General features: G+C 38.3%; 2 protein-coding genes across 3 annotated transcripts; one reads left to right on the top strand and one right to left on the bottom strand.

Annotated features, from left to right (window-relative positions):
• Positions 1 to 292: 292 nt before the first annotated feature.
• On the top strand, positions 293 to 12,691 carry prmt7 (protein arginine methyltransferase 7). The gene is made up of 17 exons (XM_028448778.1): positions 293 to 463; positions 2,462 to 2,498; positions 2,576 to 2,725; positions 3,808 to 3,916; positions 3,987 to 4,099; positions 4,767 to 4,996; positions 5,971 to 6,151; positions 6,242 to 6,369; positions 7,252 to 7,390; positions 7,464 to 7,547; positions 7,634 to 7,681; positions 8,543 to 8,632; positions 8,719 to 8,880; positions 11,147 to 11,221; positions 11,299 to 11,459; positions 11,965 to 12,061; positions 12,160 to 12,691. Exons 1-17 carry the CDS (start codon positions 369 to 371, stop codon positions 12,316 to 12,318), a joined length of 2,058 nt encoding a protein of 685 aa, XP_028304579.1. The 5' UTR covers positions 293 to 368; the 3' UTR covers positions 12,319 to 12,691.
• A 170-nt stretch (positions 12,692 to 12,861) lies between these two features.
• On the bottom strand, positions 12,862 to 21,676 carry ciapin1 (cytokine induced apoptosis inhibitor 1). 2 transcript variants are annotated; one of them, XM_028448786.1, is made up of 9 exons: positions 21,594 to 21,676; positions 19,655 to 19,817; positions 19,304 to 19,447; positions 19,148 to 19,227; positions 18,903 to 19,071; positions 17,824 to 17,900; positions 16,470 to 16,591; positions 13,996 to 14,077; positions 12,862 to 13,924 (listed from the first exon to the last, which is right to left on the bottom strand). In XM_028448786.1, exons 2-9 carry the CDS (start codon positions 19,809 to 19,811, stop codon positions 13,814 to 13,816), a joined length of 942 nt encoding a protein of 313 aa, XP_028304587.1. In that variant the 5' UTR covers positions 19,812 to 19,817; positions 21,594 to 21,676; the 3' UTR covers positions 12,862 to 13,813. The 2 variants fall into 2 exon arrangements, with proteins under 2 accessions (XP_028304587.1, XP_028304588.1); XM_028448787.1 differs by having other exon boundaries at positions 17,824 to 17,897.
• Positions 21,677 to 22,106: the final 430 nt, after the last annotated feature.

Below are 22,106 nucleotides of genomic sequence, written 5' to 3'. Positions count from 1 at the left end.
TATATTTTGCCATTATAAGTATTCCAATTAATAAAATTTGGCTTTTTGTGTTTTGAGTTGACACTACTATGAATTTGATTTTTAAATATATTATCTGATGTATAAATTCTAGTACTTTTCTGACACCTAGGTTTTAAATATGTTCTAATAAATATTTACACGGTAACAACTACTAAAAAAAAAAAATAATATAGGAAACTGTTAGTAAAAGATAATTTAATCTAATCAATATTGCAGTTTATTTTGAAAGGTCTTCAATTCTACTTCCGGTCATGTGGCTCTGCACCCGTGTATGACGTCACAGAATAACATGGCAGCTTCCTCCACACGCGCTGTGTAAGTGCCGAGTGAGTTTGTTACCGGGGGAAATGAAGACCTTCTGTGGCCGAGCCAACCCCTGCACGGGGTCCGTGGACTGGGTGGAGGAGAGCGAGGAGTACGACTACCACCAGGAAATAGCCAGGTACACGTGCAGAGCGCGTTGGGCTGGGAGCAGACGGTATTTTATGATCATTGACGTCAGGGAGTCAGACAGTGACGTCACGTGTGTGGTTTAGATTGCGAGGGGAGTAGTAAACAATAATATATAGATGTAAACAGCTTGTGAAACCAACACATTAACTGTAACATTTTGTTTGCTATATCTTGGATATGATGCGGCTCCACTTAACTATAGAAGTTCAAACTTTATCCTTGTAGACAAGTGTCAAACTCCAGGCCTGGGGGCCAAATGCGGTCCTTTAGAGCATTCAAATCGGCCCCCAGAATTCGAGTTGGGCGATATGGACAAAAATTCATATCTCAATATTTTTTTCTCAAAATGGCAATTTACTATATTGATCTTGATATTTGTAACTCAACAAAGTCTTACAGTAAAGACAATTCTGGGTTAAATTTGCTGATAAAAAAAAAATGCCACACACACACATTTATTTATTAATACAATGTGTTCCACTTTTGGCTTTTTCTCCTGTACGGGACAGCATGTGCGAGTGAGTTCTGCAGTGTGGCAGTGTAGGTGTGGGTTACGACGCACTCAGTTAACCATCTAACTGTGCTTTTCATGCTGTTCTGAAAAGTAACAAAAGCAGCGACTAAAACGAGTATTTTAATACAAAAGAAGCTTTACAAAGAAATATCTCAGAAATGTGGAAAAATTGTAAAAGGACACTGTTTGACTGCACTCTATGAACAATATTAAATACTTTTGTGATATCATTTGTACTGTGATTGCATAAATAAAAACAAGTTAAAAAAATATATAAATATATCTTGATATAGGCCAGAGGTGCCAGGGTGAAAATGGTCAGGGGGCCAAATTTTTTATCGGTCCGATATCAGCCAGAAAACTAATATCAGATTTTATCAGACTGCATCTAAAATCTCCGATGTAAGCGCTCTGATAAGTTTTAGTTGTTTTTGTCCCCGCCCTCCGTTGTTCCCACCATATACTGACAGTAAAAAATAACTGAAGTGAACTTGAATTGTTGACTATTGTTCTCTGTATGAGTAACATCACTTGATCATTCCACACTACAAAATAAGTAATTAAAGTATGTATGATTTGTGCTGATATCGTATTGCATCGATATTGGTTTTGGCTGCAATATCGGTATCGTATCGAAAGTGAAAAAGTTGTTTTGGGACATCCTCCCTAGTCATTTAAATCATAAACGGTAAATGATTGAATATATGTAATATTCATGCATGTAACAAAATTGGAGTAATGGAATCATCATGCAAGAACATACAGGTTGGTGCACGTGTACTTACCCACATAGACACACACACACACATTTACAAACGCATACACCCACAACTTTACGTTAAGTAGCACCTAATTCTAGTGATGTCCCTTTAACGTGAACGACAGGAGCCGCTTTGCTTCGCTCTTTCTTTTTTTTCTATTTAAGCCTCATTTGATTGGTCAATATGTGTGTTTTGTCTCTGTCTGCGCTGAGCAGAGTGGGGAGGGGCTATGGTGTCACATTAGTTTTAAAAAGCCTCACGCGTGAAAACAACAACCGCACGCATACAATTCGTATCAAGCTGGCCTGCGCTCACGGTCCCTCTATGAGGTGAGTTATTGGACGAGTTTACGTGGGGTGTGGGCTCTCCACTGATTGGCTCTGGTGCGCACGTGACTGTGGTGGCTCCGTTGGACAAATTTATGAAATTATTTATTAACTGTATCATTGCAGTCCAAACAAATCCGACATTGCGCACCCTTGAAGCACACCCATGCAGCAGCCATGTTGAAACTCTCAGTGCAGTCTGATCCTGATCCGCAGAGATATTTAAGGAACACACACACAGACATTCTTTGCTTTTATAGAGAAATTTAGACATTTTCCTAAGGCACCAGGATTAATGCTTTGTATTTGTCCATTTTCTCCTTCGTGTTACATTGCTGAAGCACAAACTCTTCACTAAAATGACCCTGTTTGTGTTCATGTTTTAGATCCTGCTACGCTGATATGCTGCATGACCATGACCGGGTGAGAGCCTCAGGTTTTTCCACTTATGTTAGACGCTTCAGCCCCATAACTAGATTTGTATTGTTGTTTCCTCTCAGAATGTGAAGTACTATCAAGGTATTCGGGCCGCTGTTGCCAGAGTGAAAGCTCGCGGCGAGAGAGTTGTTGTTCTCGACATCGGCACTGGGACGGGCCTGCTGTCTATGATGGCCGTCACATGTGGAGCAGACTTCTGCTATGCTGTAGAGGTACACATTTATTTGGTAGAGCTAGGGCTGGGCGATACGGACAAAAATATTTTATCTCAAAATGGTGATATACGATGGAAATCTCAATAAATTTAATTCAAATAAAGTTTTACTAGAAAGACAGTTGCCACACAGGTTAAAATAACATCACGGTGCTTTATGAATGGTAAAAAATAAATAAAATAACTTGTGTGTGTATCACAAACCTGGGGAACTAGCGGCCCCAAAAGTAAATGCACAAGATGACACTAAAAAAATACACAAAATTACAACAAAAACACAAAATAACTGAAAAATACACAAAAGAACAACACAATACTTAATAGGACAACAAAATCCACACAAGGAAAAAAAAATGCACAAAGGGAACAACAAAAACACACAGAGAAAACCTACAAAAACTTACAAACAAACGGAGATATACTCAACGAAAATGCACTACAGAAATACATAAAAGAACAAAAATAAACAAAAGGACAACAAAAGACATAAAAGGAGAAAAAACACAATGGGACAACAAAACTCCAAGAACAACATACAGTAGATACCAAAAAATACACAAAACGACTCTGAAAGACATCCAAAATAATACATGGTACGAAAATACACGGGACAACAGAAATACCCAAAAGGAGTAAAAAAATGGGACTGGAACATTTATTAGAAAAACAGCTACGCAATATGTGCCACTTTAGCCTTTTTCTCCTCTAAGGGACAGCACGTGCGAGTGAGTTCTTTAACGTGGCTTGTTTAGATGAAGGTCTGGGTTAGGATGCACTCAGTGATCATCTAACTGTTCTTTTAATGCTGTTCTGAGAAGTACTGAAAGCAGCAACTCCTAAAAAATGTATTTTAATAGAAAATAAGCTACAAAAAAAAAAAAAATATATATATATATATATATATATATATATATATATATATATATACATACGTGTGTCTATATAGGCGGTATTGTAGTTTTCTATATCGCCAAAACACAAAACTCGATGTATCTTGAATCTCGATATATCGCCCAGCCCTAGCTTGTGGCTTCCTACAGGCGTCACTCTAACGGTCGTCTGTATTTTGATTCCCTACAGGTTTTTAATCCCATGGCTGAAGCCGCTCAGATCATCGTGGAGAAAAACGGCTGCTCCGACAAAATCAAGATCATCAACAAACACTCCACAGACGTCACAGTGGGAGCAGGTCAGACACGGTCTAAACTCTGAGCTCGCGTCATCCACCAGTTATATTTGTTTGCATACATGGTTTTCAGACGGGGATATGCAGGAAAAGGCCAACGTGCTGATCACTGAGCTGTTTGACACTGAGCTGATTGGGGAAGGCGCTCTGCCAAGCTATGAACATGCTCACCAACATCTGGTCCAGGTATGTTTTTTTAGTCCTGATTAGACCTGCTTGTCTTAAAATCCCAAAGGCCTGTGATTAGCAGTTAAAATAAATCTTCCACCGAGAGGAATTAATGATATCACTGTATTAAGACAGTTTTAAAATACACAATCATCTTTATTACATTTATGTAATTAGCATTTTTGTAAGAATGCAGTTTGTTGTTTTATAGGGCAGTGATCTGTGATTTATGTGTTTGTTTGATTATTCCCTCCGCCAAGGAGGTCATATTTTCACTGGTGTCTATTTTTATGTCTGTCTGTTTGCCCGATTACTTCAAAAGTACTTAAATGATTAAAAAAAAATCACAGCCCTGCACTAACCAGAATATATCAGAATCAGAATATAATCTTCAGGATATCAGTACCACTTCAGGATCACAGATAGAAAATTGTAACACTATATTTACTGATAAAACAAATTTATCTTGACTTCCTCAAAATTGGTAATTCGCTTTTATTTTCCTGTTAGGAACTTCATTTGTGCCAGAGCACAACATACAACACATGTGCCCAGCAACATAAAAAAGAACACAGGCAATATACTACACATTACGCATGACATATGCCACATACCATAAAAGTTAGTTGAATTTTGTTCGAATTGTTATATATTATTGAAATTATCTCATCCCTTTGTTTCACAGGCAGGTTGTGAGGCGGTCCCTCATCGGGCCACCGTCTACGCTCAGCTGGTGGAGTCGGAGCTGCTATGGAGCTGGAATCAGCTTCAACCAATGGAGGTGGGCGGGATTCAGCTGCTTCCACCCCCTGCTGTCAGTCACTGTGCTGGCGCTCACTCGGTGTGTGATATCCAGCTGAGCCAGGTTTCCCCCGGGAGCTTCACACCACTTGGTCCTCTCTGCACCATGTTCAGGTAGAGATGGAGAAAACACCAGCTGCTCTTGGATGGATAGATAGATAGATAGATAGATAGATAGATAGATAGATAGATAGGCAATAATAGATACTAGGGCTGGGCGATATGGGCCAAAATTCATATCTCAATATTTTCCTTCAAAATGGTGATACACAATATAAATCTCAATAATTTTAATTCATATAAAGTTTTACCAGAAAGACAAAATGCCACACAGGCTAAAATAACAACTTGTGTGTGTATCACAAACATGGGCAACTAGCGGCTCCAAAAGTAAATACACAAAATTTCAACAAAAACAAAAATTAACAGAGAAATACACAAAACAACAACAAAAATACCTAAAAGGACAACAAAATACACAAAGAAGAAAAAAATGCACAATGGGACTGCAGAAATATGCAAACAAACAGCAAAAATATACAAAAGGACACAAAAATAAAAAAATGCACAATGGGACAACAGAAATACATTAAAAAAAAAACATTAAACAAAAGGACAACAAAAGACACAAAAGGGGAAAAAATACATAAAATACACAAAACAACTCAGAAAGACATCCAAAATTACCAGGAAAATACACAAAAGAACAACAAAAATACAAAGGACAACAAAATACACAAAAGGATGAACATAATACACAATGGGACTGTGTCATTTATTATTATTTATAATTTTGTATTTTTCTCCTCTAAGGGACAGCAGGTGTGAGTGAGTTCTTTAATATGGCTTGTTTCGATGAAGGTGTGGGTTAGGACGCACCCACTGATCATCTAACTGTTCTTTTCATGCTGTTGTGAGAAGTAGTGAAAGCATTGACTCCTAAAACAAGTATTTTTAAACATAATAAGCTATATATATATATATATATATACACATATCAATATAGTCGATATTTTAATTTTCTGTATCGCCAAAATAGAAAACGATATTTCTTGAATCTCGGACAATAAAGATCTGCGTCTTCTCAGTGTGGACTTCAGTAAACCAGTCAGCAGTGCCCTCCAGTCCCATTCTTCCCAGTTTGAGGCTCAGGCCGATGGCCGTGGGCAAGTTGTCGTGTCGTGGTGGGACCTGGACATGGATCCGAGCAGAAGCATTGTGTGCTCCATGGCTCCCAGTTGGACCTACCAGCAGCCAGTCACAGCTCCAGTGAGTCATCAAGCAGATCCAACCTGATGATTGTCAGTGAAATGGATTCCTTCTTTAAGGATTAGTGATTATTTTGGTGTTGCGTTGCAGTGGCGTGATCACTGGATGCAGAGCGTCTACTTCCTGCCAGCTGAGAGAAGAGTGACAGCAGGGGAGCAGCTGAGTCTGACGGTTTGCCACGATGACTATAGTCTGTGGTTCAGTCTTCAGCCGCACGGGTATGTTTCACACACAGAAGATGTTTGTGTCTGAGCGCCACAACAGGAACATGTCTTTTTTTTTATCAGATAAAGATATGGGCCTCATGGATCAATAAATAAAGATTGTTAGCTTGAAAAAAATTTGCAAAAAGTCAAAATTGCTGCTTGAATGCTTGTTTTGATCTCCAATTTCAACACTTGTTTTTTGACACTGTAGGAAAAGTTTTGTGCATTGCTTTGTGGGATGTGGAGTCCCATAAACAGGTGCATTGAACAGTTTTCACTTCGTTCCTACTGTGATTTTTTGTGTTTCTTTGCTACCCAATGAGGACAGTGATTCTAGTTTGTTCCCGGTATTCCCAGAGATATCATCTCACTCAGCATGAGATTCCATCTCGGCACGATTCAGATTTTTCCTGTGTAAGCAGCAAAATAAACATCCACATCTGAGTTTAAAAAAAATGACCCTTCCAGAGCATCTTTAAAATAATCCTTTCTGAATTAAATCTAAAATCACTTTAAAAAAAAAAAAAAAAAAGACTCCAGCGAGTGTAAGAATGATCAAAAATTTTATTCAGGTAAATTTTATTTTAAATAAAACTCCAATAAATGTGTCCCCAGAATGTAAAGTCCCCGAATGAGATTAAGAAAATATAAAAGTTTATTTATTTTTCATTGTAACACCTTAATTTTGTCTCTTGACTTTGTTTTCACGGTTCCCTCCAAGGATGTTTTTTTAACGACCAAAGGAAAAAAAAAAAAGGATGCCCTCTTCAATGTTTTGCACATTTAGGGTTTCCATTGTTTCCACAGAATGCTGGAATTTTGCCTCGTTTCTTAATTCGCACCTTTCATGGTTGCATGTTGAGGCTCTAAATGCTGCATTTTGCATTTATCCAGCCTGCCCCGCCCCCTGACAGAGGCTCCGCCCACTCGGCCTTGCTGCACCTGTCAGGCTCACCTAGTCTGGACTCGACCGCGTTTTGGTGAACTCAACGACAGGCGGCGAACGAAGAGCTACGTCAGCGCTCTGCAAAGTGTAAGCGGAGGTTAAACGTGTGTGTGGTTGTGTGCGCTTTTTTCTGAGAAACAGTTATTATTGTTTCCTGCAGATCCTGAGTGAGGACAGCGTTTGTCTCAGTGTCAGTGATGGAAGTCTACTTCCCGTTTTCGCCTGTGTGCTGGGGGCCAGAAAGGTGTGTCTTTGTTTTTATTGGCTGCGGCTTTAACAACACTAACAAGAATGAAAGAATGACTGTGAGTGGTTCTTGTCTCCTCTCAGGTGTTCAGTTTGGAAAACTCCAGAATGTCCCAACAGGTGATCACGCAGGTAAATAAAAGTTTACAGTGTAAACCCTGAAGGGTTTTGTCTTTGTGGTTTTAAGGTTTTGTCCGTTTTTAGTCATTTTCTGTTTTTATAATTTTTTTTTGTTCTTGTTGTAAGTTTGTATATTTTTCTGTCATTTTCTGCATTTTCGTTGTTAAGTTATGTATTTTTGTGGCCACTTTCTGTATTTTTGTTGTTTTATGTGTTTTTGTTGTCATTTTGTTTGTTTAAGTGGTTGTTGTGTCTTTGTTGTCATTTTGTGCTTTATGAGTCATTTTCTTTATATTCCTTCCAACTTTTAAAATTTTTGGGTATTTTCTTCAAATTATTATTATTTGGATTATTAGCATTTGATTATAATGCTCTTTTAAACTCACTTGTGGCAAGTAACGGGTGCTGGCAATAAAGAAATCACACTTGAAGCCAGTTACAATGCATAAAAGTTGACTCATGCTTGAAAAAAATGATAAAAATGTATCCACAGTTTTAAAAGGGTGACAACAGTTTTTATCCGGTCCACTTTTTAAAATTTTGTGTAAAATTATGTACATTTTGGCTTTTTTTTTCTTTTTTGTATTTTTTTCAATGTACGTGTGTGTGTGTATACATTTATTTATATATATATATATATATATATATATATATATCATTGAAAGAATGTTTTTTTTCTTTTTTTTTTAAGGAGACTAATTTAATAAAATGCAGATAAGATCTTGAATGAGCCTTCTTCGGCTGTGTATAAGTTTGGTGTTCTTTGGGTTTCAGCTCTGCTCTTAAAGCATATCCCTCTTTACAGCGATAGCTATCGGTTTATATACAGTACAGATGAAACATTTCTGGGACACATCCTCTTTTTCTCGGCAGGTGTTGGAGACTAACTCAATGAGAGGAGACGTGAAGCTGCTGGAGCTGCGACCGGATCAGCTGAGCAGGAGCGATCTTAAAGGAGAGCAGGTCTGACTCAGTTGTTGTGTATTTCTACAAGCTCCACAAACATCTTTATTTAATGTCTGTTTGTGTGTGTTGGGTTGGCTGCTCAGGTCTCTGTCCTGATTGGTGAACCGTACTTCAGCACCAGCCTCCTTCCTTGGCACTCCCTCTTCTTCTGGTACTGCCGCACCGCCCTGGCAGGACTCCTTAAGCCTGGTGCCGCCATCCTACCCTGCTCCGCCTCCCTTCACCTGGTGGCTGTCGAGTTCCAGGTGAGCCATACTATGGCTTAACCCTGGAGTGTCAAACTCATTTTAGTTCAGGGTACAAATACGAACCAGTTTGACCTCAAGTGGGCCACAGATTTTTGGATGGAAAAAAGAGCAAATTCAACATTAATGTGCCCTGATTTGCACTTCCACCTATAAATTATATATAAATGATAAAGTATGGGAATAATATATCAGTTCCTGCAGGATCTTCACTCAAATTAATTTAGGGAAATTTTGTGGAATAATTTTAAGAAAAATCCAGGCAGTGCTCAGGTTAGTATGTCGGGTTCTGCAGTCTCGAGCGACTGTTCTGTCTACCAGGAGCTGGTGTTTGGCACCTCTGGTATCTTTACCGATTCCCTTCTGAGCTGTGCTCATGTATTGATCCATGTGCCCTCTTATCTTAGCCGCTATGGTGCCGGACATGAGCTTCCACGTTGTGGAGAGGCAGGTTATTGGGCGATAGTTGGATGGGACTGTACCCTTTGAGGGATCCTTCGGTTAACCATTCAGGGTGGTTCCCATCTCTCAGCAGCTGTTTCATTTGTGCTGCCAAGCGCTCATGGAGTGCCGTGAGTTTCTTAAGCCAGTAGGCGTGTATCATGTCAGGGCCTGGTGCTGTCCAGTTTTACCATCACGTCTGCCACTGTGATGGTAACTGGATTTTGTTCAGGGAGGTTGCTGTGGTCCTTTCTCAGAGCCACCAGCCACTGTGCATCACTGTGGTGTGCTGCCTCCTTCTCCCATATGCCTTTCCAGTACTGTTCAGTTTCCAGCCTTGGTGGGTCTGCTCTGTTATTGTTACCCTGCCACTGAGCGTACACTTTCGCTGGTTGAGTTGCGAACCGACGATTTACTCGTCTGGCTTCGTTGTCTCTCTTTAGACGGCTGGCAAAGGCTTGGAGCCTTTGTTTGGCAGTTTCCAATGCTTCAGGTATGAGCATCTGGCTGTACCTTTTGGGTACTTGCTTTTTCATTGCACCTTTCAAGGCCTCTGTCAATTGACTCACTTCTCTCCGTGCTGCCTTGATGTTTGCCTCCAGCCTTCTTTTCCATGGTGGGTATTTCATCTCATGGTTGCTCTTACGATAGCCAAGCGTCTCTAGGATCACTGCTGCTGTGGAGTATATCAGCTCATTGGTTTCAGTGATGGTTGATGTAGGAATTGCTCTCAGAGCTGCATTCACATCTTCTAGGAGACTTTCTGACGGTACTTCTCTTAGCCTCTGTAATTGGCTTCGGGGTTGCCTGCTGGATATTTTTGACATGATCTTATTTTTCAGGTCAGTCGCTGCCTTGTTCAGCGTGATTGCACTTATTGGGGCTTCGTACCCAATCTCCATTGGGGGGGCTGGTGTTAACTCCCCTCTGACCTGGTGTCCTGACTCCCCGTTGCCGGAGCATTGGTGTTGTACCTCGTCAATCTCAAGTTGTGATAGCAGTTGCCGTTTGTGGATGTTGGAACACTGAGCTACTAGTTGTTTCGTCGTGAGTTTGGACTGTGGGTTTCGAAGTAACCATTTCTCCCACATCCTCTGCATGTAGCCCCTCTGACTAGGGTTACTGGAGTAGTAGCATTCCATCAGAGCCCTGTTCTCGCATCTCGCCCATTTCCGCCTTGTTCCAGTAGCCCATTTTACATCGAGGTGCTCTGGTTTCCCAGCACCTGACACAGACCTTGTTTGGCCGGGCGACGTCTCAGCCGGCATGTCATTCATTTCAGTGTCTCTCATCATTGTATGAGGCAGTAGCGTGAAGGGTCTTGCCTAAGGACCCACACTGGCAGCCCATTTCCCCAACGGGGATTCGAACCGGGGTCTTCTGTGTGCAAGTCGGGTGACTTACCACTTGCTCAAACGTGATCAAAAAATAATTCTGGGGTCGCCACAAACTCTTGATATCAAAATTGGGTCACGATTCAAGAAAGGTTGAGAAACACTGCACTAAATATTGTTTCTTTCCACTTATTTACAAAATGAGATTTTTTAAAATGCGTGTTATCATTTGTTCATTCCATCGTTACGCTCAATAGTTGTTTTTAAATACGTTTTCTAAGCAAAACATTGTAGTCGGACAAAGGGGGTACTTGGATTTAGAAATAAGAGAAATGGGGTTCTTTAGCCTAAAGTTTGAGAACCACTGGTCCCCCCGGGTCTTGAGTTTGTCACGTTGCTTAACTTTTCCTCCTTCAAGTTTTATTCAGAAATGCCACATTTTCTTCAGTTTGATTTAAACAGCTGTAAACGTGTGTGCTTTGGTTCCTCAGGACTTGTGGAGGATACGAGCACCCTGTGGGATCTGTGAGGGCTTCAACGTCACTCCTATGGATGAGATGGTCCAGGTGAGGTTGATCAGTGGATGATCTCCTCACTGAGTGTACTGTACGTCGTCTCCATCTCTCCTCATCTGTTTCGTTAGCGCTCGCTGGACTTCCGTGAGACGCGTGAGGCGGAGCCACACCCCCTCTGGGAGTACCCGTGTCGAGCGCTCTCCGAATCTGCCGCTGTTATGACCTTCGACTTCACCCAATGCGTCCCACAGCAGCCAATCAGCAGCCAGGGATTGCTGCCCCTCCTTAGGTGATAATGACATCAATTCTCCAGGACAGAGAAGGGTCAATGATGTGACGTCTATTTTTTCTTTCCAACTTAATTTCTTTCAGTTAAAAAAAAAGGTTTAAATGCATAAAAATATACCATATATGTATTTTCCTATTTATGACTCACTTTAAATTTAGCATGTGGTGCGACTGCTGTGCAGTCTTTCAAATTACTTTATTTTCTGCCCTATTTGCCATGATTTCCTCAGTGTTTTGTAGTCCTGTAGAACATTTTCAAAGTTATTTCTACTTTTTTTTTTCATTTCATGAAATCATGTAGTGAAAATCCAATAAACCAGCATTGCTGTTGCTTGACTCTGTGAATTTAGAGTAGAATTTACAACGTTAAGCTTCATTCAAAGAAAGACTTTTAACATTATTACCATCATTATTATTATTATTGTCATTAAACAAGTAGAGTTGAATGAATGTTTTTTTTTTCTTTTAACTGAAATGGTGTGTTCTGTTCTATTGTCTGTTTTTAGGATGGGTCGATGCCATGGCGTTGCTCTGTGGATGGAATACCAGCTCACCAGTGACATCACCGTGAGTGGCGGTCTGATTGGACCAATCAGTGAACAGGTATCAGGTTTCATTCATTCTGATGATCTGAAATAATGTTTATCCATTTATTTTCTGAGAATAAGTGTGACAAACTCATTCTCTTCATGTTCCTCCAGGGTTCCTGTGAGTGGAGCCCACACAGGAAGCAGGGCGTGTACTTCCTGCGCTCACCGTGGGAGAGTTCAGGCGACGGTCGAGCTGCAGTAACTTACAGTTTCACATTTGAGCCCAGCGTAGGAGACATTAAGATGGACTTCAGCATCTCATCAGAATGAGACGAGCCTGTTTATCGCTTCACCTCATGTTTAACTCCATGAAAATGTCGTCACTGGTTTGAGTGAAGATACTAGTGTAATAATTACACGTCTCCCAAGTGTTACAAAGCGTGATCCTCCGAGCACGACTCGCACAATTACTAAGAAAGCATTTTTAGATACCAAATAACCCAAGATGCAACACGGGCTGAATGATGGATTGGTGGGTTTTATTTCACAGGACTAAACATGTCATAGTCTTAGTGAAGTCTTATTTTATACTGAATGTCAAGTTTGATGTTGATGTTTTTTAAAAATGTTGCAGCTTCCTGTAACCCTCATTAACCCTGTTCATATGTTTGTGTTTTTGCATTAAAAATCAGGTCTAATTTAATGGTCAAACAGCTGATTATAAGAAAAACCATTTAGTTATTATTGAGTTGTTAGGCTTGAAGGACAGGTATTTAATCTATCATAAGATTCAGATAATGTGACACGCTCTGAACCAATTAGCAATATAGAAACTTAAAAGCCGTGTCGCTACACCTCTCTGTAGCACTAAGATCGTATACACATTTTATTAAAGCACATCAACAGGAAGACTTTGTCATAGAGGTTGCCAGGTTAAAATATTGAATTTTTTTTTTACAGAATGTCATAACAGTTTAGTTTAAACAAATCTTGAGACAGAGCAGCTGAAACAAATCACAATGAACATTTCAGGTTCTATTTTTGTTTCCTCAAATGAAACAAAAGCTATGTGACAACAGCACAGCCTTGATTTATTTACATTATGTAGTTTCTCTGCTGAATATATTATAGCAGTCGCCTTTGTTTTGATGATGTGAAATTGAAATCAAAAGGATGTCGTAGATGGAGAACTATTAAAGAGTCCTGTAGGTATAGATTAGAACATAGTTGCAGATGTTTTTGGTTTCACTAAAAGAATTGTTCTAAGTATTTCTAAAATTGTTCATTCACTCAAATTTTTTGTCCCAGTCAAGACAAAATGTGACCGTCAGACACAATTCAAATAATTAAAATTGTCCAAATTATGATTTGTTCCTCTACAATAGGAGATAACTTCAGACGCACCTCGAGTTGGCTGAGAGTTAATTTACTAAACAGCAATAGATTGAATAGAATTGAATAGATTTGAACCTTGATGAAAGTGAAGACAAATCCCACTATGGAGAATGTTTGAGCACTGACTTCTTTCTTTATGGTTTGGGTAAATTGTAGCAACATTACATTATAGGGTTGAAAATTAATCAGCTGGTTTTAACACAAACAGCAAATCACAGCTGGAGCAAAGCAAAACGAAACAAAAACATGAACATCTTGTCTAGTTTTAAAGACTTCTCACTGTAATCATATAAAAGCAGCAGGACTGAAACAATCTCAGTGCAGTATAGTTTATAATCTCCTCCTGATAAAGAAATGCATGGCTGACAGGCTGCTGCGAGAGAGGAATGATGATATTTTAGATTTCAAGCAGCGAGGTGAAAGTGTGTTTTCAAGCATCCGTCAGCGTGGTGCTGTCTAGAACAATCTTCTCTCCGGGTTTGAACGCAGGCATTCCTAAATACGGGCAGCTGGCACAGCGGAAGGCGTCGCCCAGGTAACACTGAGGAGCAAAGCAAGGACATGAGATGACAGTGGAGAAGGAAGAGAAACAAGAAGGAAAGCGTTACTCACGCTGCCACAGGCTGACTTCGGCAGGTTGCTGGTTTGTTTCCCTTTGCTTTCCTGGTCCAACTCTTCTGCGAGCCCACATGTGCTACAAAAACACAGGTTGGAAATATTATTCACAATCACTCAAATTAGCTTTTGTTTTCTATCTTTACGTTGATAATCATGAACTCCACTTCCAATTTCCCAAAAGTTTTTGAAGGAATTCAGCAAAGCCGTTTTACATTTTTCCCAAATTAGGGCAACATTTATATTTCACACATATTTGGCGTGCGGTGAGGTTCATGACTGGTGAGCAGAGGTGAAAGTAATGGATTGCAAGTACTCACGTTACTGTAATTGAGTTGCTTTTGTGGGTACTTTTGAGTATAGATCTACATCAGTAATTTGACTTGTACTTAAATATGTTTTAAAAGAAGTAATTTGTTACATTTCTACACCCAACCGTTACTGAGTAAATTTGTTTTATTTTAGTTTTAAAATTATTAACGGACATTGTGAAAATATAAAAAAGGAAATGATCAGAAAACAATCAAATGCATCACATCATAGCCGACCAATCAGATTAAATGTAACGCACAGTGACCAAACAGCATTGAATGGATGTTATTTTCTCAGTTTTAGTTCATAAATGTAGCTATACTTGGAGTCACAGAATTTTATTTTCATTTTGAATTGAATTCATTGGTGTTATTTTATTTTAAAAATTATTATTATTTGATACAGGAAAATACATTAAGGTCCAATGATGTAAGATTTGGTCTCTTTAAGTTTACACATGAGATGTTTACTGTATGTGAAAGAACTGCAGCAAGATTTATTACCAAAAATAAACATGGGGGATAAAAGTAACTTTTACGTAGAGTACTATGTAACTGAACTACTTTTTATTTATTTTATGTAAGACTTACTTGTACTTGTGTACAATTTCAATCAAGTAACAGTACTTCTACTTGAGTAAAATGCATCAGTACTCTTTACACCTCTGCTGGTGAGGCACTGACTCTTTAGAAGTCAGATGCACACATTTATGAACTCAATTGAAGCTTAAATGCATTTTTAAAAAATATATATAATATTGTATATTTGTAAATAGTTGGCAGTTATTTCATTGTAGTTTTATTCATTTTTATTCTGCAATTAAACACATTATAAACATATATTGTATGTTCTTGCACTGATACGGTACGACTCTAAATGTCATTTACAAAACACATTCTGATTATATTTCCATTTTGTCCTTAATTAAAACATTCAGTTGTTTTGAAAGGTTTTTTTTTTAATACATTCAATATGTTTTAACAATATAATAGCATAATATAATATAAAACAAGATTTTTCATTTTCATAAAAAACAATTTCTATAAAATGTATGTTTGTTAACTCTTCACTTGAAGTTTTACACATAAAGGCTGGCATTACACTGTCATTATTATGACATGACACCTGTCATTAGCGTGAATAAGGTGTCATAAAGGCTGTCAGTAATGGTACGTTTACACCAAACTTATTTCGGGCGCCAAAATCGTTGATTTTTTAACAACATGCTGACGCGCATCGGCGTTCGCGTCTCCTACCAGGACACAGGCACAGGCTCTATTCCAGCAGCATGTCCATCTGTCTCCGGTTAGTGTGCGTTTGTTTTTCATCATTCTGAATTTGTCACGGTTGGGGAAAGCTCCTGATTGGTTGACGTGCTGCGATATGCCCCAAAAGTTCAACAATAAAAAAAAAAATGGTAACATACAGTAGCTCCAAAAGTGTCATAATTTAGTGAACAACACTTAATGACAGCTTAATTAGTGAAGTGTTACTGTATGTTTTATTTACTAAATAAAAATGAATATCATGACTGATCTTCTCTCTTACGTTTAGGGTTTAAGGGTATATAGTACATAGTTCCCCCTTTCTGTGAGTTCTGTCTGCCTCACACACTATTTTTTCACTGAGCATTTATTGACAACCAGAAAGACTAAATATGTCACACACGTTCACTAACTATAATAGGCAGAGCGTGGAACGTCCACATGTGCAGTAATGAGTAATCAAGCATGTATATTAGCGATAGAAAGAGAAAAAGCAACAGGCATGCGCTGACTGGCTACTCTATATATGTGTGTGTGTCAAATCACAGGTGAAGCTCCGTGACTCCCCTCATAAATGGATTTGAACAGGAAACGCACAAATTCATCAATTTTGCCTTTTTTTTTTTAAATCATACAGAAAAAAATTTTTATAGGACAGTCAAGTGGACAGATTAAATTTCTCTTACAGGCTCTGCCTCCCCTGACTGCACGTCACTGATAATAACCCTATTTCAGTTATCTTAGTTCTTCTATTTCTCAAAACTTTTAGGTAAATTTAAAAAAAAAAAAAAAGTTTGCATTCAACCTTTTTTACATTTAGACAATAAAAAAAACCCCTAATGTTCGTATTCCCTTCATCGTGGTAAATGTTGACATTGGTTGTGGGGCTCTCACCAGTTCTTGCAGGCTTTCTTCTTCTTTCCAGCACCTTCTCCACAGCTGGGAGCTTTCAGAGATGCTGGATCAGGCTTCTTTAGGTCATCATCGTCCAGCAGAGCGTCAGAGTCCAGCAGATCCTGGACAGATGAGAGAAAACACGGGACGATAATAAAAAAAGATCCATTGTTTGATGAAGAAAAACGAGGCTTCAGCAACATTATAGGAAACTGTGACACTTGACATTATTATGACACCCGTCATTAGCATGAATAAGGTGTCATTAACTAAATTATTACACCTTTGGAGCTATGTTGGCATTTTTTAGCTTAGGTGGAGGGATCTAGTGGGGTTAGGTAGGATTGGGGTCAATTATAAATGTAATTGCATAATTGATAATTACAATTATGGCTCAATTATAATAATTTATAAATTAAATTTAATTATAATTAAAATGTAATTGAGTTCAAATTGACTTTCTAATTGTCATGAAAATTCTATAAAAATTGTCAATTATAATTTAATGCGAAACTGGGGAACCATGTTACAGTTCTATGTACAGTACTACATGTATGTAGTTAACAATTATTCACATGTGTTTAATATCAAGCTTTCCCACATTTTACCATTAAATTAAATTAAATTAAATTAAATTAATAATAAATAGTGGGGTATACTGACAGGAAAAAAAAAATCAGATGCCCACACCAAAACCTATATTTTCATTGATTAGAAGCCTAACAAGGTAACCAATAAATAGGAAAGAAATTAGCTGATAGATAATTGTTTTTAGTGTATTTTTCAGCTGCATTAGGAACTGTTCATTGTTATTCATTGTAATTGAACTTTAGTGAATGAGAATGTAACTGTAATTGACTTTCTGAGGATAATAAATAATTGTAATTTAATTGTAATAGGAAAAGAATTCTGGTCCCTGTAATCGTAATTGAATTGTAATTGAAAATGAGTAATTGAAAACGTAATTGTAACTGAAAAATGCAATTGACCCCAACCCTGGTTAGGGTAACAAACGACACTTAATGACAGCCTTCATGTCACCTTATTCATGCTAATGACAGGTGTCATGTCCTAATAATGACAGCGTAATGACGGCCTTATGTATAAAACTTCAAGTAAAGTGTTACCTAGGAAACTTTTATCTATTCCTGGGGATAAATCTGATTTTTGGTAAACTGTAGCTGCTAGCATGAATGAGTGTTGTTAACCCTGGAATCATTCAGCTCTGAGCTTCCATGATTATAATACGTTTTGTCAGACACACGTGTGTATTTTAGTAGCTTTATTGTATAGAAAAGTAGATTTAGAGTCAAGATGAGCAAAGTAGCGTTCACGGGTTACAACAGAGACTCACCACTTCGTTGTCATCCATGTCGTTTGCTGACAGCGTCCACATCTTCACAGTGTTTGGATCCAGAGCTGGTTTCTCTGCTGAGGGCAACACATATTCTCAGGATATTAGTTTCATATATTGAACAGGACACACTCTGAGCTCATTAATCATAACATAATCTAATCACTAGAGCAGACATGGGCTTGTCTGTAAACGGTTGCATTTACTGGTTCAATAAATGGGAAGAGATTCAAATTCTGATGTAGCTAGTTATAATTTACAGTCTGCATAAACAGGACTGAATCATAACATAATCTAATCGCTAGAGTGGACATGGGCTCGTATGTGAATGGTCGCATTTAAAGACCTTGGAGTCACTGTTAGCTTACCAATAAACAGGAACAGATATGTCACCTTTATATTAAGTGTTGACTAGGCCACTGGGAGTGAGGCCCAAGGCCAAGGCAGGCTGACTTGATAATACTGTATCATGTTTTTCTGCAGTCAGTGCCTTCTCCTCTTCCTTCTCTCTCTGCTCTGTTTCAGGTGTCGTGAAGCTGATGATGGCAGTTCCTGATCTGTGGTTCATAGCTCAACTAGTCTGGGACACTCTGTTGTTCTATCACTCTATCCTGTTCTGTTGGTTCTTCTGTCCACTAACCCCAACCAGTCAACGCAGATGGCTGCCACCTCTGAACCTGGTTCTGCTGGAGTTTTTTCCTGTTAAAAGGGAGTTGTTTCTTCCCACTGTCGCTAAATGCTTGTTCATGTAGATCTTGTTGGGTTTTTTCTTTCTTGCTATAAATTTTATATTTTGATAAGCGCATTGAGGTGACTTTGTTGTAAAGTGCGCTATACAAATCAGAATCAGAATGCTTTATTTGCCAGGTACAGTTTAGAACAATACTAGGAATTTGACTTGGTAGTTGCAGCGAAAGAATACACATCAACAACCGGGGCAGTCATTTGCGGCTCCCAAAGTTGAATTGAATTGAATTAGCCTAGAAAAGACTTTGATTGACACAAAACCCCGATTAAAAACACAAAACTTGGACAAGAGAAACAAACAGTGAACAGAAGGTCAACTCCTAAGAACTCACCTGGCTTTACCGTCTTCTTCCCAAAAGACAGTTTAATCTGAGCGGATGATCCCACCTCGTAATTCGGTTTTGAGGCCGACACGCGGGCTCGACTCAGGGTGTTTCCTTGGTAACCAGTGACTTCTCTGAGTGAGCTCAGTGCCTCTGAACTGAGCTCTGATTTGCTGACCTGAGAGGAGAGGGAGCAATACATCACCCGCCCAAACAAAAACTACCTTCATTTGACAGTGAGGAAAAAATATCACCTCGGTGAAGGAAGTAAACCCAGACAGCTTTAGAGTGGACACCAGCTTCTCCGTCGTCCTCACGCTCTGGGCCTCTGTGGCTGTGACATGAAAATGTCATCATTTATCTCATCAGTGCAGGAGAAAAATATGAAACATTTCAATTCTCCTTCATACATGTGACTGGCTCTTCGAGGATTATTTTTCCTGCAGGTTTGAGGAGTCGCAGCATCTCAGCCAAACTTTCAGGACTGTGGATGGTGGAGCTGTCGGAGAGGAGCCCAGAGAGCACCCAGTCAAAGGAGGACGCTGCATGTGAGGCTGTGAACAACACAGCAGGATTGAAAGACTGATCAATCAGAGCCGCAAACCCTTTTTGCTGAGCTGCTGAGATCACACAACTTACAACTATCTTTTTCCTCGTGCCGACACGAAACAAAGAAGAAATAGTTTGGAAGAAAACTCACATTTGGACCCTTAATGACATAATATGTGCAGAACAAGACAATCATTTTGAGATGAACTCACACATCAACAGCCGCTCCATGTTCTCCACCGCCACCTTTCCTTCAGCTCCAACCACAGCACTCAGGTCCTCAGCAAAGAGCTTCAGAGCTGCTGGAGACGACGGCTGACCCCAAACCAGCAGCACTTTTTCTCCCGCTCTGATGCCGAAGTCTCCCATGATTCACTGGGAAGGATTGAGAAATGTTTTTGAACGAACACATTGAAAGTTTTCAAAAAGGCATCTAGTGTACAGCCTCACGAGTCTCGACTGTAATGGTCGTTTGTCATTCTCTTAAAGTGCAGAAAGTAATATATTATATTATTATATTACAGCCTGTTAAATAGAAAACTGAATATGTTTATTTCATTTTATGAGAATATAGTTGAGACAAGGGTAATTTTTTGTTGATGATCAAGCTATTTTTTTTTTAACACAGACATGAACATTGAAGAACAGCCATGTGGAGACAGGGCCATCTATAAGGGGGAATAAAGGGGAGAGATTTTTGGGGCCAAATGATGGTCCATTGTTCTATGAATGTGTGATAACCACATTTACAGTATTTATTGACCTCAATAATATCCACTGTTTTCCAGGAAGATTATTATTATTTGCGCCATAGTATATAGTCATCTTCAAGATGTAAAACCTTGTTTTAACCAGAAATAAAATGGGTTTTTAATAAATGGTGGAAAAGGTGGTGAAATGGGATTTCAAAAACCACAGAAATTGGTTAAAAATTACAAATTAGAGTGGTTCAAAGTGTCAACATTGTCTTAAAAGTGGCAAAAATGGGGTAGCGGGGGGTGTTGGGGTAATGTAATTTAAAAAGTATGAACAATTTGTTTAAACTGGCAAGTAATGGGCATGACAAATCGTGAATGAGGTTAAATTGGCAAAAAAAAATAAGCATGAAATATGATGAAAAGAGGTTCAAAGTGACAATAATGGGTCAACATATGTGACATTAGGTGGGAAAAGTGGTTGAAAGGGTTAATCAGTGCCAAAAATGTATTGAAAGTAAAAAAAAAAAAAAAAATGTGCAGAAAGGCATTGAGATTTGATGGAGAAGTGGCAGAAATGCAGAAAAAAAAAAAAAATTATGGCCAGAAAAAGTGATGAAAAGGTTTGTTGTAGAAAAAAGGTAAAAATAAGCAAATATTAGTTAAAATTGTTCAGAATATATTCTTAGTTTCATGAAGGATTTATGACAATAACATTAACAAATTACACAAAGACTGAATCAAAACTCAATACATAGGTAATATTGACAATCCAGAACTATACTGTAGTGGAAACATGTGAGAACTTCTGTTAGCAGGTTTAAAATTGGACAAATCTAAAAAAGGATTGTTAAAGATATTCAACTAATTTAGAAAGTATGCAAAACATGGTTTCGTATTTAACGAACTACATTTGTGAGTGAAAACTTTTGCCAAAATGAAATTTAGTTGTACATTTTTTTTTAACCTTTATCCTTAACTTAAATCTGATCAAATGTGACAAAACCAATCCTGTAATGAAATCTGTCATTTTTACCTGATTTGCCAAATTCTGTAACTCAGTAAAACTCCAGTAAAAGTGCCCATGTGTGTTTAAATTACAACCAAAACCAAAACTATTCTAAACGTCTTTTCCAAAACAGAAAATAACCTTAAATCATTAGCGTACATTAATTTAACATCTGTAAATCCCACGTTGGGAGTAAACTATGGTTGTTTTTCCCAGATAAATGTAATTACACTGCTGAAAAACTGTCGTTAGCTGACCTCGAACAAGCAAACAGTAGAATGACGCACACTACCGCTAAACTAAAGGAGCTTCACAATATAAACACGCCATTACTGATGTAAGGTTTCCCTAAGGGAGACTAGAGTATGTCATTCAATACAATAGTTTACACATATCTATAGCCATAAATCTATCCCGATTTACGATTCAATTGATATTTAAACTCACCGTTTTCAGAGATCAACGCGTTATCAACAAACTACGTGTGACCGCAGCTCCGACACTGATAATAAAGAGCTGCTTCCTGCTCGTAATTTCAAAGTAAAGGTTGCTTCAAAACAAAACATTTTAGCTTAGTGAATAATTGGACATGTAATTTAATAAAGAATAAAACTTTCGGCCTTCAGGGCTTGTCTTAAGTTTGAAGATTTTGAATATAATTTAAAATATATATATATATATAATCTACCACACATTTTCTGTAATGAAATAATAGAAATAAAAAATACAAAAGTTAATGTTGTCTCTTTAAGGAGGGAATAGTTTTTTTTTTTTTTTTTTTTTTTGTACATTTCTGTTTTTCAAACCAGACACAGGCAAATAAATGGTCAGCAATTTTAATATCAGTTTATTATTATTATTATTGATTGACTAAAAAAGACAGACATGGTTAGATTATATCGAAGTGTGTTGTCATATTTTTTTAGTTTAAATTAATAATCATTTTAGCTTTTTTGATTC

The sequence above is a fragment of the Gouania willdenowi genome, chromosome 6 (genome assembly GCF_900634775.1).
Source record: "Gouania willdenowi chromosome 6, fGouWil2.1, whole genome shotgun sequence".
NCBI lineage: Eukaryota > Metazoa > Chordata > Actinopteri > Blenniiformes > Gobiesocidae > Gouania > Gouania willdenowi.
Note: the sequence above shows the minus strand (reverse complement) of the source record. Positions and strands in the feature narration are given on the sequence as shown.